The sequence below is a fragment of the Panthera onca genome, chromosome C1 (genome assembly GCF_046562875.1).
Source record: "Panthera onca isolate mPanOnc1 chromosome C1, mPanOnc1 haplotype 2, whole genome shotgun sequence".
NCBI lineage: Eukaryota > Metazoa > Chordata > Mammalia > Carnivora > Felidae > Panthera > Panthera onca.
In genome coordinates this window covers 113,168,324-113,190,339 of record NC_138346.1, presented here as the reverse complement: position 1 = coordinate 113,190,339, position 22,016 = coordinate 113,168,324, and the positions used below count along the sequence as shown (strand labels likewise).

The window sequence follows — 22,016 nt, the reverse complement described above, 5'->3', positions numbered from 1 at the left end:
TTTAGGATGTGGTATCTGCTAGCAGAGCTAGCCCAAATACAGAGCCCACCCCTCTGCCCTTATGGACCTACAGGGAACCCAGAATGGCAGGCATGACTCAGGACCTACAATCAAAGTGTACTGGTCTATCCTACCCAATTCCTGGATGCAGGAACTCTGCTTGGTGGAAGGAAGGCCAGGGCTTAGCCCCCTCCCTCCAAGAAGTTTTCAGGACAGGAGGGGAGTGAGGCAAGTGAAAATTGATTTCTTTCCTGTTGACTCCTAGAGCTCAAAACTTATTATGGTTGCTATGACAACTGTGTGCAAGTTACTCTTTTTTTTTCTCTTTCTGTTCCTACCTACGCAGAAGAAATTAGTGACAAACTTCCTCTAGGCAAAACTGGTTCCCATACCGAGGACTCCTTCTGCATTGTCCAAGGACAGAGAAATTTTGAGACCTTGACTCCTCTCTTTTTATCACTTATACTCCTATTTTCTCCCCTTCTTCGCTTTTAATTCGGGGGTGGGGGGCATTAAACATAATGTGGTCCATAACCCACATCCATAACAACACCATGTTCTCTTCCTAGTCATGAGCTACTATCTATTAATGCTTCATCAAAACCAGAATCTGACCACCCAGGATCTTACACCTCGGAAGGGATCAATTTACAGTTTGAGTGAATGAGTGGGCTGGTGGGCTTCTCAGAAACCCTCAAGGAGTGTCCTGTCCTTATTACCTACTTACTGGACAGATGGTTACAAACTGTTGATGGTGGATGAACTCTTTCCCCAGGCCCAGCTCTGAATAAATGATTTAAAACAGTCATTGAATAATGCTTTATTCAAGATCCATTTGTTAAAGAATACATATTCAAATAAGTTAAATAAGTTGATTTTTCCAATACATAAAGCCTTTCTTTAAGTGCTTCTCATAAGTTATTTTGAATGGAAGATGTCCTAAAATTATGTCTTCTTAAGCAGAATTCACAGATAATGGTTTTTCTTGAAGTCTCAGGCTGCCCTCCTCAGTCTTGGGCCCCAGCCCTGTGGAGAGCAGCATGGTGAAGAGGGGAGAATCCGGACTTTGGGGCCTCCCACTCCTGGATGGGAGTTCCTCCCTGCCCAGTACCCTGCCTGGCGTAAAGCTCTGAGCAGCTAACCCTCTGAATTCTGGTTTACTTAACTGTAAACAAGGATAGCCATAAGCTTACATAAGGACTAACTGAAATAACATAGATAACCTGGCATATGGTGGGTTCTCCAGCAATGAGGATGATAGTGAGGAAGGATTGCTAACATAAAGCTTTTAGAGACTCTGAACAGTTGTGGGGATATTTGATTGGCCATCAGTGCTGCATTGTTAGAGGTCTTGTGTCTGCTTTTCATAGTTGTGTATCTCTTACTTGAGGGTGAAATTCTGGTCTGTCATATCTTGCTGCTGGTAAGGAAGTGCCTTCTGGGGCCCTTGACAAGTTATTCATTCTAAAAGGTTTTGGATAAGGAAAGCCAAGAGCCAGGAGTGCTCTAAGAGAACCAATAGCTGCTGGCAGAGGGCACCTCTATGAAGGAAATAAAGGTAATTTAGATCATGAATTGGATAGCACCTATTTTAGCTGCTTAGAGACTTTGTTTCTTGTTTGGTTCAAAGGTCTTTCTTGGTATTTGAGGTTCCTGAGTAGACCGGGGGGGGGGGGGGGGGGCGGAGGGGTGATGTTGTATCTTATGTTTAGAGTGCTTGGTGCTTCAGGGTACTTGTCTTTCCTGGACATGCCCCTGTGGGGAAGGACATGTCACATCATGCAGGAGGGCAGCCAGTCAGACTGGGGAGCCCCTCTCCAGTGATGCAGCGGCAAATGCAGGTGTCAGTGTCCACCAGGCTGCTCTCCTTCATGAGACCCACCAGCACTTCTAGATCCCTTTTCAGGGCAACATAGCATGAAGGGCAGGGCCTGGGTTTGGAGGCTGGCAGCACTGCATCTGCCCCCCCACCCTGCCACTGGACAGTGGAGGACATGTGGCCAGTCATCCCCTCCTCAGGGCCTCAGTTTCCTCTGGAGGGATGGGTGTGTCACTTGAGCTGCACTGGCAGCTACAGGAGGGTCACTGTACCCAGGTGTATAAGGGACTTAGGAAAGGCAGCACCCATTTGTCGGCAGCATTGAATAGACCCACTTTATCAGAAACTGAAGAGATATAAAAGGTGATTCTGCAATAAGGCTAGTTCACTTGGCCTTCCAAGAGCAGTGAAGCCCCACCATGAATGCCCTGAACACACCAGCACTCACTGCTGGTTCACATGTGTGGCAAGCTGATTTGCTAGGGTCAACATGAGTTTCATACTTAAGAGATTATAGCAGCAACAGATGTCAGAGAAAAGTCCATAGTAAAGAATATTTATCTTGCTCTAAAATCACATATTCACTTCTATTTTTTAGACACACATATCATGTTCTAAATTGTGACACTTTCTTGTTTGTATTGACCTCAGAAGAAGACACCATGTCTCAGTTTCCTAAACAGAAGGGAGTTCAAACCATCCAGTCCAAAGCGCAGTAGACATAGGGGAGAATAGTGAAGCATTTTTGTATTCTGGGTACAGAAGAAATGAGTGCATGTGCTCACAAACACATGCACCTGCAGGTTTATGAGTGTGATGTGTATATGTGTGTGTTGGATGCATGTGACATATTTACTGAGCATGTAATTACTGTCAAGTAATGTCCCAGGCCCTGGGATACAGAATATATAGGAATGTTGAGGGTGGGGGTAGACAGTGCATGTCTGTGTGCTGACAAAAGTGAAAAGGGACACAATATCATATTCATTCTGTATTCTCTGCATCTCACTTGTGCCTTGCGCCTTGTGATGGTCCAGACCCTGCAACATGAGTTAACTGCAGTGCCTAGAAGTGTTCCTTTTTTTTTTTTTTTTTTGTTTTTTTTAGCATCATGCGGTCTGGTACCTTGTCCAGATGCCCATGACTGAGGCCTATGTCTGTCTGCCCAATTCCTCACCCTCTTCCCGGCCTTTCCCAGCCTTTCCCTGCCTCATGAGGCTCTGAGCATACTTTGCTGGGCTGGAGTCAGGCCTGAGGGTATCATTAGCCCAAGGATTTTTTTCTGGGGTTGAGGGCTGAAAGGAGAGGTGTCTTCTTTTCATTTCCACCAGTCCTACACCACCCCCACCCCCCGCCCAGTTGTGAGATGGGACCAGAGGAGGGGAGGGCATGGCTCCTGGCCTGGGGTCTTCTGATGCCCCCTCCGCTGTGCTGTGGGTGGCAGCATCTCCCCTGGGGGCCAGGTCATGGCTGCATTAACAAAGGGCGCATGTGTGGAGCCAGTCTTCCCTAGTTCTGCCCACTACCTGACTCTGGCTCTGAGGGTCTTATTGTATCCAGGTCTGCTCCAAGCACCTGATGTCCCCACTCTAGGAGGGCATGGAGGGGGCGTGCCAAGAACAGTTCCTGGATCCTCCTGCTGAGAAGAGATAAGTGTGAACTAGAGGGCAGTCAGACATAAATCTTGTCCTCTAACCTGGGGCTTAGAGCATAATAGGAGCTCTACCAATAATTAGGCCAGCACAGCGGGTGGGAAGCAGGACTGTCCTGGCCCACAGGCCATAGGGTAACCTGAGGATAGAAGAGAGTCTTGCCATCCTCAAGCTCCCAGAAACTCTTTGTGGAACACTAAGAGGACACTCAGGACACCAGGCCAGCTTATGACCTCCCCCTCCATGGAGATAGTCTGACCTTCTCTCCAGGTGTTTCTGTCTTCCCCAGTGTCTGTGAGCCTGGAGATCCATCCCAAGGCCTACCTGGCTCTGGTACCCCTTCTGGCACCAGCCCAAGGGAAGAGCCTGATACTGGTCAGTGCCCCAGATACCTTTTCATGCCCTGTTGTTGGACAACAACCTCACTTAACTCTCCATGAGATGGGGTAGCAGGAGACCCTGGGCCAAGACTGTAAGTTGTCTGGTGGCCAGCACACCCAGAGCAGTTTTCCTCATCCATCCCCAAGCTACAGTGCTGGGGGCTTATCCCTCATCTGTCCAAACACCTATGTCACCTGTCCATCTCCCTGCCAGTCCTGTCACTGGCAGTGCCTCCCTGCAACTCCCTGCTACCTCCTCCACTTATCTTCCCCTCCCTGGCTTGGAACCATCCAGTTTGAACCCCTCAAGAGCCAAGGCCTTTGCTTTCAAGCTTTTCTGGCTTTGCTTTTTTGGTCATGAAACATACACAAAAAGGACGTTGCCATTGTGTTCCCTGCTATCACCCCAGTTCACCAGGATCAAAAGTCTGGGTGCCGCCCGGCAAGGCAGTGGCCACCTCTTAGGTCTTGGTCCCAGCCCAGGTTCAGAGGTTCTTCTGCCCCAAGGTGGTCAGCTACAGGGGAGACAGAGGTCTTGTTCCAGAAATGGGCCATGGCTGAAGCCCTAAAACAGGCCTCTGGGGCCAGTACAGCATCAGGTAGAGTGCTATAGACCCACAGCCCTCAGCACGGTGCTGACCAGTGGATTCCCAGAACTGTCCTCTGTGCCTTTCTTCCTTGGAACCACAGGAACACAATGAAACATCTGGCCTAAAGTCAGGACTTCTGAGCCACACCCTCCCAAGAGGGCATGTCACACAGTCTTACAAAGGAGCCCTGGGATTTGGGGTGGCTGGGAGCCTTTGATGCCTTCTGTTACCCCACTATCCTCCTGAGAGATTGAGGGAGCAAATCTTGAGCCTAGTTTTCTGAACTGAAGAGAAACAGAAAAATGACTTTCCCCTCACGACCAGACAGATGGGAACAGAACCTTTAGATCTGAGGAGGGCAGCCAGCCTCTCTGGATGTAATCCTAGCCCTCCCCTGGCACACACACAGGTACCCACATGTGCACATATATCCCGGCACCTGCTTGGGGTGTTCAGCAGGATGGTGGTGTCCACAGGTGACTCATCTGTACTCACTCACATGCATGTAGTACTAACACACACACAGAAACCTCAATATACAGGAAACAAAGTCACTCATGTGTGAACACGTGCCTCTGCCCAAATTCCATGACTCCTTCTGCCCCGGGAGGCCATAGTGTTGAGCATGGAGCCTGGAAATCTCTGAGCAGGTCTTTCTGATCTGCCTTTAAGTCTCCTTGGCCTGCTTGGCTGCATCCTTCTGATCCATCAGAGGGGCATGGTGACTGTGACAGAGCACATCTTTGTGGATGGAGTGATAGACACCTGCACATGAGCTTTGAACCCTACAGGGCTAAGTGTACAGTCTGTCAGGGAGGCAGTGGGAACTCCCCAGGAGGGAGCATAATAGGAACTGACATAGGATACTCCTGCATAGCTGACACAGGATTTTTTTTAAAAAGCTGCTGAACCACATGCATTAGATGAAATTGGGCCCTTAACTCACACCATACACAAAAATCAACTCAAAATGGATTAAAGACTTAAACCAAAAACCTGACACCACAAAAGTACTAGAAGAAAATAGGGAAAAGCTTCTCAACATTGGTCTGGGCAATGTTATTTTGGATATGATGCCAAAAGCACATGTAACAAAAGCAAAAATAGATAAGTGGGATTACACCAGGCCTAAAAGCTTCTGTACATTAAAGGAAACTATCAACAGAGTGAAAAGGCAATCTGTGGAATGGGAGAATGTATTTGCAAACCATATATCTGATAAAGGATTAATATCCAAAATATATAAGTAATTCATACAACCCAGTAGCAAAAAACCCAAATAATCCATTTTTAAAATGGACAGAGGACCTTAATAGACATTTCTCAAAAGAAGATACACAGAATGGCCAACAGGTATATGGACAGATGTTCACCATTGCTAATCATCAGAGACATGCAAACCAAAATCACAATGAGATATCACCTCACATCTCTTACAGTGGCTATTATTAAAAAGACAAAAGATAAGTGTTGGTGACAGTGTGGAGAAAAGGAAACCCTTATAAACTATTGATGGGAATGTAGATTGGTACAGCCAGTAAGGAAGCTCCTCAAAAAATTTAAAATAGAATTATTATGTGATCCAGCAATCATATTTGTGGGTGTTCCAAGAAAATGGGATCAGGATCTCGAAGAGATATGTGCACTCCCATCTTCTCTGCAGCATTATTCAGTAGCAAAGACATGGAAACAACCTAAGCGTTCATTGCGTGATGATTGGACAAGCAAAATGTGGTTTATATGCCTTGGAATATTATTCAGCCTTTAAAAGGGAAAGCCCACCATTTGTGACATCATGGATGAACTTGGAGGACATTATGCTAAGTGAAATAAGCCAGACACAGAAAGATGAAAAGTGTGTCATCTTACTTATTATATGTGTAATCTAAAAGTCAAACTCATAGAAGCAGAAGATAGGGGATTGCCTGGAGTTGAGGGAGGGAAAAATAGGGACATGTCAGCCAAAGTATACAAAGTTTCTGTTGTGCCAGATGACTAAATTCTGGAGATCTAATGTGCAGCATGGCAGCATGGTGACCATAGTTAAGGAGTACTGTGTTGTATACTTGAAGTGTGTGAAGTGGTTAGATCTTAGTGTTGTCACCACACACACACACACACACACGAGAAGTGATAGGGTAATTAGCCTGATTGTGGTGATTATTTCACAATGTATACCTATTTCAAAACATCAGATTATATCTCTTAAATATATACAATTTTTGTCAGTTATACCTCAATAAAACGGTGGCGGGGGGTGGGGGGCGAGAAGGGGAGTAGCCACTGAAGAAGCCAGCTGCTTTCCCAAAGGAACAAAATGCTGCTGGGATGGGTCAGTAAGGAGAAGTCCTGAGTCAGGACCTTCCTGGAGCACCTCCATGTGGGTGATGCCTCAGTCTGTCCTGACTCCACCATCCCTGTATTCCTAGGCGCTTTTATGAGTGAGCAAATTACCTGACCTTTGCAAGATGCGTTGACTCCTGAAGTGGGGGCCACGACAGCTCTTGGTATTAGGGATCAGAGCCCCTGGCCTATCCCCATGGCCCGGTACCCCAATACTGTGAAGCTTTGAGGCACCCCCCACGCACCTCCTCCCACGCCCTGCCCCGAGCGCCGCCGCGGCCCTCCGCGCCCGGTCAGGGCGGGGCCCCAGATCACCGGGAGCGCGTCTAGGTCCCCCTAGGAACCCCTCCCCACCCCCTCCACCCCCCCGTCAGGAGGCGCCCCGGGCAGGCCGCCTCGCACGCCCGAGCCTCCTCACCCCTCCCACCCCGGCTCCCCCGCCCCTGCGGCCGGCTCGGTTGCTAGGGCTGCGGGGCCTGGAGACGCGGCGCGCACGTCGCGAGCTGAGCTGGAGAAGCCCCGGGCCCGGTGACCGCAGCGGCTCCGCCCCCCTCCGGGCGCTCCGGGCCACCCCGCTCCCGCCCTATCGCGGCGGGATCTCCGGGCCGCACGGGGCTGGCAGGCCGGGGCCATGGCCAGGGCCCCGCAGTCCCGGCGACGCCCCGCGGCGCCCGGCAGCGCCCTGCGCGCCTTGCTGCGCTGCAACCTGCCCCCCGGCGCCCAGCGCGTGGTGGTCTTCGCCGTGCTGGCGCTCCTGGTCCTCATCAACGTCGTGCTGATATTCCTGCTGGCCTTCCGCTGACCGCCCGGGCAGGGCGCCGCGGGGGATCGCGCAGGGGTGAGTGGCGCCGCGCCGCCAAGCATCTTCCTTTTCAGCCGCGTCCTCCGCAGTGCCCGCAGTGGTCGGAGGTGCGCCGGCTGACCCCGCCTGGCCCTGGTGCCCCCCTCCTCTGCCAGCTCCATGTGCCACGGCCCAGTGTGTGCGTGCGTCCCCCGGGTGATGCGGCCCTGCAGGTGACTCTGGGGCTTGGTGACCCTTGTGCCACGGGGTTCTTCTGCCTGTCCTTTGTGCCGTGCGCGTGTGCGTGTACCTAAAATGGCGTGTCTCTTCGTGTAACTGAGGATGCGGATGCAGCTGTGGACACGGCTGTCTGTGGTCTGGAAAGTGTACGTGTGACTGCCGTGTGCGCGGAACTGGACATGCGTTTCTGTGTGGGTTGAAAAATGGGGAGATGAGTGGGTTCCTGTGCACGTGTCATCTGCAGTAGCTTTATCCAGGTTAGTGGTCTCGGCCAGCATGCCGCTACTACGGGTAGAGCCCTGCCTGCATCCCTGGAACGTGGGCATTCTGAACACCCACTCTCCCCTGCTGGGCCGCGGCCTGGAGGAGCTGAGCCATATTCCTTCCCAGACTGATTGGAATCCTCCACCAGCCCGCATGTGTGAGAGAGAGGAGGAGATAGGACAGGGTGGGCATGTGTGTGAGAGAGAGGAGGAGATAGGACAGGGTGGGAAGGGTCGTGAGTGGTCATCAAGAGCAACTTTGAGGTAAAGCCTGGCTTCCTCCAGCCTGTCAAAGTCTCCAGGGCACAAGACTGGATCCTGCCCCCTCCCTCTCCCGACCTGCCCCCCCGGTAAACAGCCCATGTCTCAGAGCCAGCTTCTGCTCCCCACTGCCAGGCCAAGAATGAACCTGCAACCCTTGCCCCTCAGCCTACTGGACTCGAATCTGGGCTTCTGTGCAGCCGTACCTCAGACAGAGAGCTTCAGGAAGGGCCTCTGCCCAGAAACCCATCTAGTGTGGGCCCTGATGGCCTCTGGACTATCCTGGAGGTAGAATGCATGTCTGACCTCTTGGAGCTACATTTTATCTTGGTGACAGAGTGCCGCCCTTTTGTGGATCTATAGAGGAGCTTTGTGGCCCAGGGAGAGCACATGGTTACTGTGGCATCAGTGAGGGAGACCAGGGGATTTGCTGAAGACTGTGAGTCTGTCAGGTAACTCCTGTGCACAGCAAGGTACTAGGACAAGGAAGTGACAAACGTGACCAACCCCACCACCACCGCCACCACCAAGGGCTTCTGGATAACTGGACAAGGCAGGTATTGGGGCTTGTCCATAAAGGTCAGGAACCATGGTCTCTCTGGGAAGCCTTACCTGTTTGTCCCATACCTGGAACCCTTCCCCCCATAGCTATACAGGAAACCACTCTGTAGGATGTGCACCTCTCTGCAAGGGCTGGCAGAATAAAGCAGAAGGGGGAGTCATTGGGCCTGACAAGAGGGGCTTTTGCTCAGGGCTCACTTGAGAAGACCTGGAGTTAGGAGGAGGCACCTGGCCTAGTTAATATTAGTAGGAAACAACCTGGGAAGAGAAATGGTGGGAAGCTGGGCTGTGTGGGTATGTCTGCATTGCTTCCTCCCTGCCTGGGCTCCAGCAGTGAAGGTAGCATCCATGCTGTCCTAGAGACCTGCATGTGTATGTAGCTGGTGTGAACTGAGGGTGGACAGCATACACCTGCAATATGGCATACTGTTCTCCGGAGATCAAAGTGTAGCATCCTGTTAGTGAGTATGTAAATGTGTGTTGGCAGGTGCATGTCAGGGTGTGTGCAGGAAGAGGGGGGTCTCGGAACACCCGCCTCTCAAGGATCAAAACTACCCAAATAGCCTATAGTCACATATTCCCTCCATCGTGATGCACACATTTGCCTGATGTCATACACACCCTCTGTCTTTATGCCCACACTCACCCATCGTCACACACACCTTCAGTCCCGATGCACATGCTTACCTGTGATCGCTGTCCCTGAAAGAGGACATTCACCTGCAGCCCACATTCTCATTGGCTCACCCATACCACCCTTGAGTACTTTCTTCCTCGTCTTCAGGCAAGATCTTTCAAGGCCAGGAGTGGTAGCCTGCTTGTGTGGAGTGTGCCAGCTATGGGCTGCCCAGTCTAGTGCCTGCTCCCTAGGTACAGCAGGCTGGCTCCTTTCATGATGCCTTGCTGAGTCCTCTGGTCTCATCTTGTCATATTGCAGCCAGGAGGTCTTGATCCTGGGGGCCAGGCCTTCTTGCAGAAGAGGACATACCTGTAGTAGGTCTTTTTAGCTGGGATGATTGCAATGGTCTCTTGAGGAGGCATGCAACCCCCCAGAAATAACCCAGTGCTTGGTGCCTGTGGTCTCTGGTGGGCCTTGGGCATCTGCAGCCCCTGAATGGCTGTTGTGTGAGAGTAAATGTGCGTATAATCATTCCGAGGAATGATTTCATCAGGGTTTGGAGCAGGTTCCATTCCCAGAACACGTAAACTGAAGGTTTCTGAATGTGCTTGCTCAGGCCCTACCCTAGGGAAGGTTCCAGCCTGAGTGGGCTCTGGTACCAGGTGGCCCGCCCTACCCTTCTCTCTGCCCATTCAGGGTTTGGGGAAAACATTTTAGCTACTGGAACTCTCAGGTGAAGACCCAGCTAGTCTTGAAGCCCTGCTCTGGTTCCCATTTCAATCTGAGGAACAGAACACACACTGCCCTGGGAGCACCGAGGAAAGGTCCCTGAAGCCAAGGGAGGATTCACACTCATGAATGGGGTCAGAGGCAAGCAGCTCAGAGGAGGAAAGAGTTGGCGCAGACGGCCTGACTGGTGATGCTCTGAGGGAGTGACTGCTTAACCAAAGAGCCAGCCCATGGCTGTGATAGAGCCAACACTTGGTCCCAGCAGAAAGGGGCATAGATCTCACCTCTTGTATAGCCCCCTGTCTACCCTTCCTCTTGTCCTGAGCACTCAGAGCCATTCATTATTCACGGAGCAGAAACTGAGCCCATGTTACAGGAAAGCAGGTGTCAGCCCAACAGGAAATGGAGCTCTGAGCACAAGAGCTGCCTGGGGGCTTGGGGGGGGGGGGGGGGCGGAATTCCATCTCCTCCTGATGTGAGATCCATGATAGGAGCGTCGCTCCTGATGTGAGGTCCATGGCCATGTTGGAGTAAGGAAACACCCCAAGTTATTTCAGCAGAGAGAAATTAATATAAAGAATTATGAGCCAGTTTTAAAGTACTTGACTCCATAACCCGAGTGCACAAGAACAATCCTGAGGTATCTGTTACAGAGGTAGCAGCTGCAAGGTGAACCTACCTCTCCTACAGCTAGGGAATATAGGAAAGAGGTTGGAGTAATTAAAGCTGAGGATCCTGTAGGGCTTGGGACCTAGAAGTCTGAGGATAGGTGCTGCTCAACTAGTGCTGGTGGACGTGGCAGGGGAGGGCCAAGAGACCGGTTCTGCCAGTGTTGGAAAAACACTGCAAACCAGATCCAGCTACCGTGATGGCTGGAAACCTCTGTCCCTGGGAGGAGTGGTGCCGTTGCTTGCCAGGTGACCTCACAGGTAATGCAAGTCCACAAGAAGCCAGCAGGAGGGAGCAAGCCCTTCTCCCTCCAGCCTTGTGGTACCCTCCAATGCCACATTTGGAGAACCTAACAGGGAGCAGCTGGCACAGAAGAAATGTAGCTTGCTGTGCTCAGCCCCAGCATCACAGAGCAGAGCAGAGATGGTAAATGAAGCTGAGAACAATAATTTAATCACTAGTCCAATGGGGATGGGAGGAAGATGTGCCCTGTGCAGGGGAGTGAGCAACATGCTTGCCTCTCAGATTCTGTGGCTCACCAGTATTCTAGTGGTCAAGTTCACTTCAGGCTTCATCATGAGCCCTGCCAGTCCAGACATGCCCAGGGCATAGTCCTGTTCCCTGAAGAATGGCTGGCTCAGGAGGAGCCTCCGTTCACTCCTTTGTAACATGAGTCAGGATCCCCTCTTCTCAGGGCTGCTGAGGGGTGGGGGGGCAGAAAACAGGAACACCCTGCCCCATGAGGAGGTCCCTGGCAGCTTTACCCCACTGATCTGCCTGTCTGTGGCTCTCTCTACAGCTCATCAGTGATGGCAGTGTGGTCTGTGCTGAAGCACTCTGGGACCATGTCACCATGGATGACCAGGAACTGGGCTTCAAAGCTGGGGATGTCATCGAAGTAATGGATGCCACCAACAGAGAGTGGTGGTGGGGTCGTGTTGCTGATGGCGAGGGGTGGTTTCCAGCCAGCTTCGTGCGGGTATGGCACCAGCCTATGCTTTCTCTGGGTCCATAAGGAGCCAACTGGCTCTGCTCAGAAGTGCAGACCTGAAACTGCTCTGGGGTCAGAGGTGCTGGGCATGGACCCCCACCTACCTATGGCTGTGCTGCGACTGCAAGACTGCGGGCTGGAGATGGGAGGTGTGGGGACGGGGATGTGAAGAAGGCCAGCCACAGAATTGTGACACAACCTTCCTCCACCCGCAGACCATCACAAACTCCTGCCTGCCCCACCCCTCCCACCAGGGTGCCCTTAGTGTTCAGAAAGGAATGGGTCAGAAACGATGGTGTGTGGATTCCTCCAGGGGGAATCTGCATGTTAGAATGCCACCACCACAAACAACTCGGTGTATCAGGCATTTACTAAACACTATTCAGAAAAGTTGGATAGGCATCTCAAACTTCCGCAACGCTCTGAGAGCTGGGAACAGCCACTTATACCTGAGAAAATTGAGGCTTGGACAAGTTAAGTCGTTAGCACAAGAGATCACAGGGAGGAGACCCAGAACCTACCTATGGTGGCCTTTGGTGTCCAAGGAAGGAACCCGGGTGCCCTCAAAGGCCATGCAGAAGGCAGTGGGGAGTAGAGTTCTCAGACCTTGGGTTTCATTGCTTCCCCTGCCCCAGACCTCATGGATAAACGGCCCATTGTCCACCCCAAGCCTGTCCTAGTTCCAGGTCACAGAGCCAGAAAGGCCCCAATCATCCATTCACTTCTGTTACAGGCCCTAGAGGGGCTGGTGTGAGCAGACACTGGTTCGGAAACCCCCTAAGAGTGAGCATCCACTCTGCTCCCAGCACGGAGTCCAGCACCAGCACAGGAGGGGGAGGGGGACAGAAGGCGACAGAGAGGGAGAGGGACAGAAGCTGGCGCCTCTGGAGGGGCTGGCGAGCCTCCGGTGTTGGGGGCAGGGGGCTGCCATGCCTACCTTCCTCCCAGCCTCAGTTCACCACTGCCCCCGCGTGCGGGCCACAGGGGCTGACCCTCCGGGCACTGACTGGCCACGTGCTGCCTGCAGCTGCGGGTGAACCAGGACGAGCCCGCCGACGATGACACGTTGCGGGCCGGGGACAGCGGGGCCGAGGATGGAAGTGCCGAGGGGCAGAGCAGCAAGGACCAGATGCGGACCAACGTCATCAACGAGATCCTCAGCACTGAGCGGGACTACATCAAGCATCTGCGGGACATCTGCGAGGTGAGGCCTAGCAGGAGGTGTGGAGGGTGGCGTGGGGGGACCAGAGAGAGACCTGACAGGCCATGGGCTGCAGGGCTACATCAGGCAGTGTCGCAAGCGTGCTGACATGTTCAGCGAGGAACAGCTGCGCACCATCTTTGGGAACATCGAGGACATCTACCGGTGCCAGAAGGCGTTCGTGAAGGCGCTAGAGCAGAAGTTCAACAGGGAGCGCCCCCACCTGAGCGAGCTGGGCGCCTGCTTCCTGGAGCACGTGAGCACGCCCTGCCCCAGCAACCTCTCTGCCCAGGGCCCATTCTCCAGGCCTCCCAGCCAGGCAGTCCCCCTCTGCCCTTCTTTGCTGGTGGTCCCCACTTCCCCTGCACACACACACCCTGGCCCCCGAGCATGTAAGCCGCCCTTTGCCCTTGGCTCCCATTCTGGCCTCCTCGCAGACAGAAGTGGGCCCTGTAGGCTAAAAGCCCAGGCAACTTGCTCTTCTCTTCCCAGAAGCTTCCAGGCTCCACTCCCCTAGTGCCCAACCGCCTTCACCCTCCAGCGCTGTTTCAGCAATGTCTCTGCCTCTTTGGGAGGCAGACCAAGTCAGAGAAGGCTCCTTGGAGCAGGGGGCCTTAGGCATCAGCGGGAAAGGTTTTCTTGGGCTACAGGAAATAGAAGGCAAAGCTGGGCGGGGCCACCTGCTGAGCATCCTCAGAGCTGTCATAGCAGATTCTGGGCTTCCTCACACAGTGAGAAAACTGGAATTTGTGTAATGTGTAGCACTTCCACTCTAAATGCCAGTTGGATTGGTGATTTAATTGGATTTAATTGGATGGTGTGGGCTAGATGGACTCCTGGCCTTGCCTGGTAAGGAAGCACTTGTTTCTGTCTCCTGTGGCATTTATGTGGGGTTGAGCAGAGGATGCCAAGGCCAGCCCATCAAGGACAATATGGGTTCCTTCCTGGCTACTACCAGTGTATGTGGGGGTGGGGGTTGAGGGGGCTGTTGGAAGGGCCCTATTACCTGGCTCCAGTGGCAGGAGAGCTGGAAGGGGAGACCTTAGATTCCCTGAGCAGGAATGGGTAGTGGGGTCAGAGCACCTGAGTGAGTGTGGGATTTGGAGCCAGTTATGCAGCAGGCAGAGTTGTGATGGGGGCTGGAAGGGAGGGATAGGCACTCTATCGACATTACCCAGTATGACCATCACAGCAACTGGCCAGTGAGCTTACTGCTGTTACCCTCCTTTCCCACCTAAGTCCATGAAGTCCTAGTCACTAAAGACCCAGTCTTTCTCTGGGTCAGGTAGATAGAACAACAACAACAAAAAAAAAAAAAAAAATGAAAAGAAAAAAGGCACAGTGAGTCTCATGTGCCTCATGTGTGTGTGTCTCAAGACACACACACAAGAGGTACCTGGGTGGCTCAGTTGGTTAAACATCTGACTCTTGATTTCAGCTCAGGTCATGATCTCGTGGTTCGTGGGATTGAGCCTGGTGTCAGGTTCTGCCCTGGCAGTGTGGAGCCTGCTTGGGATCTCTCTCCCTCTCTCTCTCTGCCCCTCCCCCGCTCATGCTTTGTCTCTCTCTCTCTCAAAATAAATAAACATGAAAAAAAAATTTTTTTAAACAATACACAATGTGGACGTATCTGTCACATGGTGAATGGATAAAGTGGCACTGGCTACCCAGATATGAAGCCAGAGCTTTGTGAGGAAGAAGCGAGACACCAGGGGGCACAGACATAGACCCTGGAAGCCATTTAATCTCCCTTAATCTCCTTCTGTCTCTCTCCTCTCAATCCTTCTCTCTGTCCTTCTCCCTCCCTCTCTCTCTCCTTGTCTCTGTCCCTCCCTCTCTCTCTCTTCTCCCTCTCTCTCCTTCTTTATCTCCTCTCTTCTCTCCCCTTCACTCTCCTTTCTCTCCCTTCTTCCCCCCAATCCTCTCTCCTCTCTATCCTTCTCTCTCTCCCTTCTTCCCCCCACTCCACTTTCCCCTTCTGTCTCTCCTTTCTTTCTCTTCTCCCCCTTCTTTCCCCTGTCCTCTCTCTCCTTCTCTCTCTCCTTTCTCTCTCTCTTTCTAGTTTTTGGCCTTGGCAGTGCTTCCTTATTAACATCATTGATTTCACCCTCCAAAAAAAAAAAAAACTGACATACAGTCAAAATATCTGCTGAGAAATCTGGGTGGTGACAGGACACACACATGCCTGAGTTTTCAGTGTCTAATACCCCTGTGTCTAATTCCACATAGCTTGTGCCCAGTGACATGGGTACAGAGAGTCTGGGCCCTCTGAGCCCAGCTCCTGAGGGAAATACAGAGGCCCCTGCTCCCTCTCCTATGCTGTGCCCCAGTTGCCTGGGTGGCCTGAGGGAGCAGGAGGTCACCATCCTGACCTCCAGCTGTGCCCCCAGCAAGCAGACTTCCAGATCTACTCGGAGTACTGCAACAACCACCCCAATGCCTGTGTGGAGCTCTCCAGGCTTACCAAGCTCAGCAAGTATGTGTACTTCTTTGAGGCCTGCCGGTTACTACAGAAGATGATAGATATCTCCCTGGACGGCTTTCTGCTGACACCGGTACAGAAGATCTGCAAGTACCCTCTGCAGCTGGCTGAGCTGCTCAAGTACACACCCCCCCAGCACAGGTAGGAGGCTGCTGGAAAGGGAGGGCAGTCTGAGGCTCTTCATGCCTTGGGTCAGCCAGAGTGTTGAGTTCTGACAGCACATAGTAAAATAGTCCCTGCTGTCACATGCTGTCATTACAATGAGAGAAGAGGACAAAAATAGGATATTAAGTTCTGTGGTGCCCAGACGCACCATCTGGCATTGACAAGTGAAAACTGCCAAGGGCATAGCCCCAGAGGGAGGCAGCTCCACAGCCCCTCTCTGCCTTCCCTAGTACAACCTTCTTCCATGTCTATTATGCCCCAGGGACTTCAAGGATGTGGAGGCAGCCTTACATGCCATGAAGAATGTGGCCCAGCTCATCAACGAACGGAAACGGAGGCTTGAAAACATTGACAAGATTGCTCAGTGGCAGAGCTCCATAGAGGATTGGGAGGTGAGGGCCCCACAGCTCGGAAAATACCGTGGGGCATGGCTCCTTGCTTTAAAATCACGCTTGCCTTTGAAAAATCTAGGAAGGAGCTGAAGTGGGAGTCATGCTCTGGGAGCTGGCAGTAGGAGAGCTGGTCCTCTGCCCAGGCCAACCCACTGGAGCATGCAGCTGCAGGCCTGGTGGCCTCTTTCCTGGTCAAGAGTGCCCAGCATGTGTGACATAGGATGCTGCTCCCAGTGTGGTCAGCTGGCCCAGCAGGAGGAGCTAGTCCTCAGCCCTCAAGGGACAGGCCAGATCCCCAAGTGGCAGTAACTACTGGGACTCCCAACAGAAGGGTTCAGGCCTGCCACAGCATGACCGAAAACGGATTGCCATGGGTTTTCATTCCATTCCTGATTCTATTCTTCAGGCTTGCACATGCCCCTTATATCCACCAGTCTTGCCTTCTGAAACCACCCAGAGACCTGAACTAATGGGGACATTCCTGTCCTTTAGAGGCCTTCCCGTCCTGCTCTTTCCACCCCCACCCACCAGCCATAAAATGTTATGAAAATACAGATTCCTGGACCCCACCCTAGAAACACAGAATTAGAATCCCTGGTGTAGTCTTTGGGGTTTTTTTGTTTGTTTGCTTGTTTTCTTTTCCTGGTGACTGGTTCTGAGGCCTAGCCCTGGCTAAGGACCCCTACAAACTCACTTATCCCAAACTGAATGGCTGCCAATAACTGGCTATGGTTTGCATTTTCTAAGGAGGAACCAGAGTGAGGCGGGGCTTAGCCTGAAAGTTTGAGGTCTGATGATGGAACTTCAGGTACTAACTATATTTAGCTAAGAAAACTTCATAAGCCCCTAAAGACAAGGCTCACAGGTGACTTGAGCCAGGTCTAATTATTCTTGAGCATAGCACTGTCTAATCGAAGTATCATGGGAGCCACATGGGTCATTTTAGATGTTCTAATAGCCATCTGGAAACAGAAAAAAAGCAGGTAAAATTAATTTTAATAATGTTTTAAGTCAGCATATCCAAAGTGTTTCAACATGTAAGCAACAAAATCATTAGTGAAATATTTCACATTCTTTATACTAAGTCTTCAAAATTGGTGTTTACTTACATGACATCACAATAGGGATCAGTCACATTTCAAGTGTGCACATGACTGGCCGCCACTGGCCCCATTTTGCAGAGACATCTAACTTGTAGGTTAAACCACCTTTTTACTCCTTAACACCCCACTGTGCCCACCACTGCCTTGGGCTTCAAGAGCAACCCCTCCCTCTGTGGCCTGCTGCTCACTGCAGACCCTAGCCCAGTGGGGGCCACAGGCAGACCAGGCCAGTGGGGAGCCTGCCCCACTCGTGACAGAGGCAGGGGGCAGTGCCCAGTGAAGGGGGCTTCCCAGTTTGGGTACACTCAGCTCATAGTGTTCCTTGGGGTCCACCAGGGGGAAGATCTCCTGGTCAGGAGTTCGGAACTCATCTACTCGGGGGAGCTGACCCGTGTTACACAACCACAAGCCAAGAGCCAGCAGAGGATGTTTTTCCTCTTTGACCACCAGCTCATCTACTGCAAGAAGGTACCAGAGCTGCTGTGCCCTGCTGGACGAGCCGTTCAGAGCGGGAATGGAGGGGGTGAAGCTGGGGGCTGGGAGTAGCTGCCAGAGAAAAGGAGCCACACACGTCCTGAGGACGTTCAGTACAGCAGGCCCTTCCCTGGTCAGGCCCATAGGGCCAGGATGAGGATCACTGTCTGTGAAGGAAGCCAAGTAGCCCGAGGACCATGGGATGGCCCTCACAGTCTGACCAGGGTCCAGTGCTGTTGAGAACACCCTCCTTCATGACCTAGCCTCTGCTTGCTTCTAAAGCCACCTCAGCTCCCCCTGAGCCCTGGCATCCTCTGCTCCTATTGCCTCTTCTTTGCCATTAGCTTCTGCTCCTCTCAGCACATGGCCCAAGTGGCCCTGGTCAGGAAGCCCTCCCGGTCAACTGATACTGGGCCCGGCCCGGTAGGCCTGGTACTCTTCTGTTGTGCAGTATGGGCCCTGACCCACTGTCTCCATGGCTGCCTCTCTGTGAGGCAGTGGGTGCCCTCCAGGCTAGTCAGTAATTTCACTGAAGGCACAAGGCTCCTCCAGCATGGGTTCAGCACATGGCTGAACCATGTGCCACACCACACTCTGCCCTTGTGAGCTTACCACCTGCTGGGAAAGTGGGTGTGCAGCCCGCTGGCCCTTCTGACTGCAGGGCAGGGGGTGAGGCATAAACAGGTCAGGAGAGTGGTTCAGAGGCCTGAGAGGTAAGGACTTGAAAAGCAGGATATAGAGCAGGAGCTCACAGAGTCTCTGGTAGGACCTTCTCCGCCGGGATGTGCTGTACTATAAGGGCCGAGTGGACATGGATGGCCTGGAGGTGGTGGACCTGGAGGACGGGAAAGATCGAGACCTCCACGTGAGTGTCAAGAATGCTTTCCGTCTGCTCTGCGGCACCACGGGAGAGAGTCACCTGCTGTGTGCCAGGAAGCCTGAGCAAAAACAACGCTGGCTCAAGGCCTTCGCCAGGGAGAGGGAGCAGGTGCGGCTGGACCAGGAGACAGGTGCGAGACCCCACTCAGCCTTGATCCACTGTGAGGGCCCACCCAGCCCTCCTCACCCCTGAATGCAAGGTCAGGACAACCTTGAGACTGCGAGGTAGCCATGTGCTACAACCCAGGGCAGCTCTTCATTTCAGCCCCAAGGCATGGCATGGTCTGTTGGCCTGTCCAGGTTTTTCTACCACACACACTCCATAAGGTGGGGGCCTTCTCAGTTGCAGAGAACTGATGAGGCCCCTTTCCAGCACAAAGAATTCAAGTAGGATTTGGGCATGGGCTTTGAGAAACCTCACCCATCCCAACATAAGCAAGATACCTCCCTGCTGCATTCCTTTTCTCTCCATGGGCCCCTGGACATCACACTCAGAGTGACCAGATTGGCTCTTGGTCTGGGAAAGAGCCTCCACCATAGTGGAAAGGACACTAGATGCTGAATAATACATCAAGGACTGGGTCTGGGTGAGAGATGGGTAGGGCAAGGTTGTAGGGAGGGCCCACTGAGCATCTCCTCTGCCTGGTTGGCCAAGGCAGGCTGGCTGAGCAGGATACGGAGCATCTGCAGCATGATGGGACACCAGACCCTGTGAGAGATGCAGGATACACCAGGTGCCGAGAGGCACAGGACAAGAGCAACACTGGCTGGGGAGGGGGAGGAGGTGGAAGTCAAGTCCTCAAAATAAGCAGAGGTCAAGCAGAGGTCTCATTTGCGGTCCTCCCTCCCAGGCTTCTCCATCACCGAGCTGCAGAGGAAGCAGGCCATGCTGAATGCCAGCAAGCAGCAGGCCACTGGGAAGCCCAAAGGTAAGTGGATGGTACCCTACCTCCTCCCACAGCAGCCTGGCCCTACTACCTGATCAAGATCAAACTCCTCTCTGACCCCCAGAACAAAGCCAGCTAGCACGTAGGTCCCATCTGCTGCCCACTGCCCTTTCCAGGTGTTTGTTCCCAAATGTTGGTGGTAAGGGGCCACTGGTGACAAAGCTTTAATCAGTGTGCAGTTGATAATTTTGCTCTCAATCCCTTCACATCCCCCAGAGCAGTAGCATTAATGACAGCACACCTCCCCAGGCAGGACTGCTTTCTGGCAGGCCTCTGTACAACCTCCTGGCAAGGAGCCCATATCCCCATTCCAACAGAGCTGATAAATGCCTGGCAAGGGGCCTGTGCCATGGAGAAGCTCCAGGGCCCCACACCGTCCCAGGTTTCCTGGCCATCCCCTCTACAGTGGCTCAGGCCACTGGATGTGGTCAGCCCCATGAAGGAACTTCCCTCCCATGGGATGGGACCCATTCCACCCCCCCTACCAAGCAGAGGCTGCCACTCTGCCATGTGACACCTGCTCACTAGGCACTAGTGATCCCTGCTTTCTTTTCCTGCTCAGCCCTCAGCCGGCCCTACTACCTGGCACGCCAGAAGCACCCGGCACTGCCGGCCAGCCTGCCCCAGCAACAGGTTTTGGTACTGGCAGAGCCCAAGAGGAAGCCATCCACCTTCTGGCACAGCATTAGCCGGCTAGCACCATTCCGCAAGTGAGCCAGCCCCCACCCGACAGCACCGTATGGACCTGTCCCTCCAGTGGGCCTCCAGCTTTTTCTCCCTGAGGCCCACAGCATGTGGCCTCCTCTGCCTGTCATATGCACTGGAAGTTACAGGCTGAGGGAGGGAACTGCTCGGCACCCCATTCTTCGTTTCTTCCCCACCACTGGTGCACTGAAGACACCAGCTGGAGGGGCAGGGGCCCACAGCGGTGAGCCTTCCGCCACCCTCTGGACCTCTATGGGGCCTCCTGGGAGCCACAAGCTCAGAGCCACCGGCCAGGCCAACACGCGTGAGAGGACTGGCCACTCTGGACCCTCTTCTCTGGACATCTTATTATCCTTCCTCCTGCTGTCTCTGGGCAGACTGCCTTCAGCCCCTGCAAAGTTGGGCTGTGTGCCCCTCTGCCCTCCTTCAGGCCGCTGGTCCCCAGCTGGTGGTGCCAGGCAACTTGCATCCCTGGAGGGTGGGAACCAGAATTCTGTGCACAAAAATGTCGGGCCCAGAGGCCACCTCTTTTGCCTCCCAGTCCCTCTCTAGACAGTCCTGGCTGCTGGACACCCTCTTCACTTGTGATGTGTTTATAGTGGAAAGAAAACAAAACCATAGTCACTGCATACTTCTGTCAGGGTTTGTGACCAGTCCACGTGTAGTTGTGGGTTGACTCCAGAACCTGCTCCCAGTCTGTCTGGATTGTTCTGTTTTTCTAACATTGGGGAAAAATAATTGTTATTAGTGACACAGAAAGATTGCCTTACCCTAAGTGAGTGTGAGAAGCCATAAGGACTGAATTCTGTGGCCCAGCATCCAGGACTGACCCACTAACCCAGAGTCCAGTGAGCATGTGAGTTAAGAGGGAAGCCCATATCCTGCCGAGAAGGGTCACAAGTACAGCCAGGACCTGGCTTGTGGGTGCGGGAACACTGAGCTGCCCCTCTGGCCTAAGGGAATTCAGCAGCATGTACAGTCAGTCACTCTTGCACTATACCTTCTCCAAGCCAGAAGCCACATTTAATTTCATAAAGAAACATGAAAAATAACCTGTCGGCCCTGGTTTTTCCATTTGTGTCTATGCATTTTCTCCTTTGCATGCTCCATCCTTCCTATGACAGTTACCTTTCTCTGCCCTGGGCCTCTCCTTAAACAGAAAGGATGAGCCCAGCATCGCCCAGTGTGGTGGAAGCTCACTTACTTGCAAACCATACCCTCAGAGCTTTGGTGGAAAGAAGCGAAGGTGGCGGGAGAAATGCTTCAGACGCTCAGAAGGAGCTGCGAGGACAGCATGTGGTCTGGGAGCTGTCCTGGTATGGGATACAGCTGGCTTGGCTCCTCCAACCACAGGGGCCTGGAAGCCTGTTGGCTCCCTGACTGCTCCCAGAGTCCATGTTTAGCTGAAGTAAGCAAATGTGAATTTGGGGGATTGGCAGTCTGCAATCTTTCTGGGTTTTAGCATCCTCTTCAATGAAATAGAGAAGAATGTGTCCTCCAGGATGGGGACCAGGACACAGGACCAAGAGAAAAGGAACAGGGGGTAAGCTTTCCTCCCCTTTCCCCTGAGGAAGCAGTCTTCCCAAACTGTTGCCTCCACACACCCTTACACACCGTGCTGTCACGCCACACAAGGTCACCACGGCCCAGCACAAGGCCTTCTGCCCCCAAACCCTGCATGTCCTAACTAGAAAGAAACTACACCACCTTCCAGCCAGGCCATGCCACCTCAAAATAAAACCTACAGGAAAAAAAAAAAAAAAAAAACCA

At 52.8% G+C, this 22,016-nt stretch overlaps 1 protein-coding gene across 6 annotated transcripts in view; it reads left to right on the top strand.

The window, feature by feature from the left end:
* Nucleotides 1–21,298, top strand: part of ARHGEF4 (Rho guanine nucleotide exchange factor 4) — a 260,980-nt gene extending 239,682 nt beyond the window's left edge. For 3 of the 6 annotated variants that reach the window (XM_060623854.2, XM_060623852.2, XM_060623856.2), the window contains 9 exons: nucleotides 11,707–11,886; nucleotides 12,926–13,102; nucleotides 13,176–13,355; nucleotides 15,490–15,722; nucleotides 16,009–16,138; nucleotides 17,578–17,709; nucleotides 18,482–18,725; nucleotides 19,446–19,523; nucleotides 20,104–21,298. In XM_060623854.2, coding sequence (XP_060479837.2) covers nucleotides 11,707–11,886; nucleotides 12,926–13,102; nucleotides 13,176–13,355; nucleotides 15,490–15,722; nucleotides 16,009–16,138; nucleotides 17,578–17,709; nucleotides 18,482–18,725; nucleotides 19,446–19,523; nucleotides 20,104–20,255 — 1,506 coding nt within the window. In that variant the 3' untranslated portion in view covers nucleotides 20,256–21,298. Of the gene's footprint in view, nucleotides 1–7,507; nucleotides 7,623–7,950; nucleotides 8,063–11,706; nucleotides 11,887–12,925; nucleotides 13,103–13,175; nucleotides 13,356–15,489; nucleotides 15,723–16,008; nucleotides 16,139–17,577; nucleotides 17,710–18,481; nucleotides 18,726–19,445; nucleotides 19,524–20,103 lie in introns of those variants that run through there. The other 3 variants (XM_060623857.2, XM_060623858.2, XM_060623853.2) reach the window with 3 other exon arrangements.
* Nucleotides 21,299–22,016: the final 718 nt, after the last annotated feature.